At 38.5% G+C, this 3,850-nt stretch overlaps 1 protein-coding gene across 1 annotated transcript; it reads left to right on the top strand.

Moving 5' to 3' along the window:
* Nucleotides 1-406: 406 nt before the first annotated feature.
* LOC109167852 lies at nt 407-2,755 on the top strand (the record flags this gene model as incomplete). Its single annotated transcript, XM_019316923.1, has 3 exons — nt 407-964; nt 1,286-1,592; nt 1,632-2,755. Coding segments are annotated over 3 exons (1,989 nt in total), but the record flags the coding sequence as incomplete, so codon positions are not given.
* Between the last annotated feature and the right edge of the window lie 1,095 nt (nt 2,756-3,850).

Here is a 3,850-nt window from a genome sequence, read left to right as displayed (position 1 = left end):
GTTGCCGGGGAGATTTTCTAGCTTATTTTGTGTTTGTTTATTTATTTGTTTATTTGTTTTTCTCGTTAATTAGTCCCAAAAAAAATTTAAAAAAATCTTTTCTTTCATTACTTTTACATAATTGCTGCAATATATTTTCTTTTTGTTTATGCCTATAACTCGATCTGCTAACAAAGAAGTCCTGCCATACAATCCAGAAATTGAAAGAACTGTACGCAGGTGGAGGAAACAAGCTTTGAGGAAACTAGAGTTTAGTGATCTGGCTACCAATTCTGCCAACTCTGATTTAGAAAAGGAACCCATGGCTCAAAATCGGACCTTAAAAGAGCTTGGAGCTCCAAATTTAGATCAACAACCATTATGCATCACTTTTCCCGCTCTAGATGCTAATGTACAATTCGAACTGAAATCTGGATTAATTCATCTTTTGCCTTCTTTTCATGGACATGCAGGTGAAGATCCTCACAAGCACTTAAAGGAATTCCATGTGGTGTGTTCAAGTATGAAACCCACTGGGGTTACTGAAGAACAAATCAAGTTAAGAGCCTTTCCCTTCTCTTTGAAAGATTCAGCGAAGGATTGGCTATACTATCTACCTTCTGGGAGCATCACCACATGGAACAACTTGAAGACAATGTTCCTTGAAAAATATTTCCCAGCTTCAAGGGCGGCCAACATTAGAAAGGAAATATGTGGTATACGGCAAAACAATGGAGAGTCATTGTATGAATATTGGGAGCGTTTCAAAAAGTTATGTGCAAGCTGCCCACACCATCAAATCAGTGATCAATTACTCATTCAATACTTTTATGAAGGACTTTTTCCGACTGATAGGAGCATGATTGATGCCGCGAGCGGTGGTGCTTTAGTTGACAAGACACCGGACGCTGCGAGAACTCTAATTGCAAACATGGCTGCAAATTCTCAACAATTTGGCAATAGGCTTGTCCAACCGTCTAAGCAAGTGAATGAGGTAAATATTTCTGCTCTTGAGCAACAAATTACTAGTCTAACTACTCTTGTTCGTCAATTAGCTGTCGGCAATGTGCAATCTGTAAAAGCATGTGGAATTTGCTCGGTAGTTGGGCACCAAACTGATGCCTGCCCAACTCTTCAAGAAGAACCTATTGAACAAGTTAACATGGCTGGAGGTTTTCCTGGACAACCTCAAGGTAAGTATGATCCGTTTTCTAATAAATATAATCCTGGATGGAGGGATCACCCAAATCTTAGTTATGGGAACTCACAAGGAAACCAGTTTGTTCAGAATCGTCCCAATTTTCAGCAGTATAGACAACCATTTCCTTCCAAACAACAACCAGTCCAAAGCTCTAGCGCAGGTATGAATTTAGAAGAAATTGTTAAATCCCTTGCTACTAACACTTTACAGTTTCAGCAGCAAACACAACAATTTCAACAAGAAACAAGAGCTAGTATTCAAGAAACGAAGGCTAGTATTCAGAACTTGGAAAGGCAGATGGGTCAACTAGCGACTACGGTAAGTCGGTTGGAATCACAGAGTTCTGGCAAACTACCCTCGCAAACGGTGGTTAATCCAAGAGAAAATGCAAGTGCAATTGTGTTGAGAAGTGGTAAGGAAATTGAAGGGCCTGCGGTTGCTACCCCATCAGTGAACCAAGAAAAAGAGGGAACTAACAACAATGAAAAATCTCAAGGTAAGTCTCCCAACCCTACTGATTATGAACCAGTTCCCCCATTCCCTCAAGCTTTGTCAGAATCTATAAAAGGAACGAAAGATGAAGAGTTATATGAAACTTTCAAAAATTGTGAAGTGAATATTCCGCTACTTGATGCAATAAAACAAGTTCCTAGATATGCTAAGTTCTTAAAGGAGTTGTGTACAACAAAAAGGAAACAAAGGTCATCAAAGGGTGAGAAAGTGCTAATGGGCAAGAATGTTTCTGCTGTGATTCAAAGCAAGCTCCCTGAAAAATGCAAGGATCCAGGTATGTTTACTATTCCCTGTATGATAGGCGATACTAAACTTGAGAAAGCCATGTTAGACTTAGGAGCATCTATTAATGTTATGCCATATTCTATGTATGCGTCTTTAAAACTTGGACCTTTGAATAAAACTAGTGTAGTTATCCAATTGGCCGATAGGTCTAATGCATATCCTAGGAGTGTAATTGAAGATGTATTGTTGCAAGTTAATAATTTAATCTTCCCTACTGATTTCTATGTGCTAGATATGGAAAATAATGATCATTCTGCACCTATTCTGTTAGGAAGACCATTTTTAAAAACTGCAAAAACAAAAATTGATATTCACAGTGGTACACTTACTATGGAATTTGATGGTAATGTTGTTACATTCAATATTTATGATGCTATGAAATACCCTGGGGGTGATAACTCCGCTTATTCTGTTGATATTATTGATTCATTGGTTGAAGAAGTTTTTGAATTTAATGGTGAAGATAAATTAGAAGTTGTTATTTGTGAACACCTTGAAAAAGGAAATAATGAGTTTTCTCTGAGTGCCAATTTATATGAAGTTATTGCATCATTGAATCATTGTCCTAAACTGCGCCAACAAAATAATGTTTCTTATATGGCTTTACCTGCTTCTAGTGAAAAATTGTTACCATCTGTTGTGCAAGCACCGATCCCCGCATTGAAACCCCTTCCTGAACACCTTAAATATGCTTTTTTAGGAGAAAATAAAACATTTCCAGTCATAATTTCAACTAAACTGTCTGCAATAGAAGAGGAAAAATTGTCCAAATGCTAAAAGAACACACAACTGCCATTGGGTGGACAATTGCAGACATCAAAGGGATAAGTCCATCCACTTGCATGCACCGAATCCTTCTAGATGAAGGAGCAGAACCATCTTGTCAACCACAAAGAAGGCTAAACCCGCCCATGATGGAAGTAGTCAAGGAAGAGGTCATCAAACTCCTTGGGGCTGGGATAATCTATCCAATTTCAGACAGCAAATGGGTTAGCCCAACTCAAGTGGTTCCTAAGAAAACAGGGATTACGGTTGTCAAAAACCAAAATGATGAACTGGTTCCCACTCGTATTCAAAATGGGTGGCGAGTTTGTATAGATTATAGGAAGTTGAATGCTGTTACAAGAAAAGATCACTTCCCCTTACCGTTTATTGACCAAATGTTAGAAAGATTAGCTGGTCGCTCTTATTTTTGTTTTCTTGATGGTTATTCAGGTTATTTCCAGATTGCAATTGCTCCGGAAGACCAGGAAAAAACGACTTTTACATGTCCCTTTGGCACTTTTGCATATCGACGCATGCCGTTTGGCCTCTGTAATGCCCCGGGTACCTTTCAAAGGTGTATGGTTAGTATATTTTCTGATTATGTAGGGCATATGATTGAAGTTTTCATGGATGATTTTACAGTTTATGGTGACTCTTTTGATACCTGCTTACATAACCTTTCGCTTATTTTGAAAAGATGTATAGAGAGTAATCTTGTGTTAAATTCTGAAAAATGTCATTTTATGGTTGAACAAGGTAATGTCTTAGGGCATGTTATTTCGTCTAGTGGGATTGAGGTTGATAAAGCCAAGGTTGATATTATTGAATCTCTGCCGTATCCCACTAATGTGCGGGAAGTCCGCTCTTTTCTTGGACATGCAGGTTTTTATCGAAGGTTTATCAAAGACTTCTCGAAAATAGCCTTACCTTTAAGCAAACTGTTGCAGAAAGAGACATCCTTTGAGTTTGACAAAGAGTGTAAAGGAGCATTTGACGAATTGAAAGAGTTGTTGACATCTGCGCCGATCATTCAGCCACCTAACTGGGACTACCCATTTGAGATTATGTGTGATGCAAGTGATCACGCAGTTGGGGCTGTGTTGGGCC

Source organism: Ipomoea nil, unplaced genomic scaffold (assembly GCF_001879475.1).
Source record: "Ipomoea nil cultivar Tokyo-kokei standard unplaced genomic scaffold, Asagao_1.1 scaffold3170, whole genome shotgun sequence".
NCBI classification, from domain to species: Eukaryota; Viridiplantae; Streptophyta; class Magnoliopsida; order Solanales; family Convolvulaceae; genus Ipomoea; species Ipomoea nil.
This window is presented reverse-complemented; position numbering and strand designations above follow the sequence as displayed.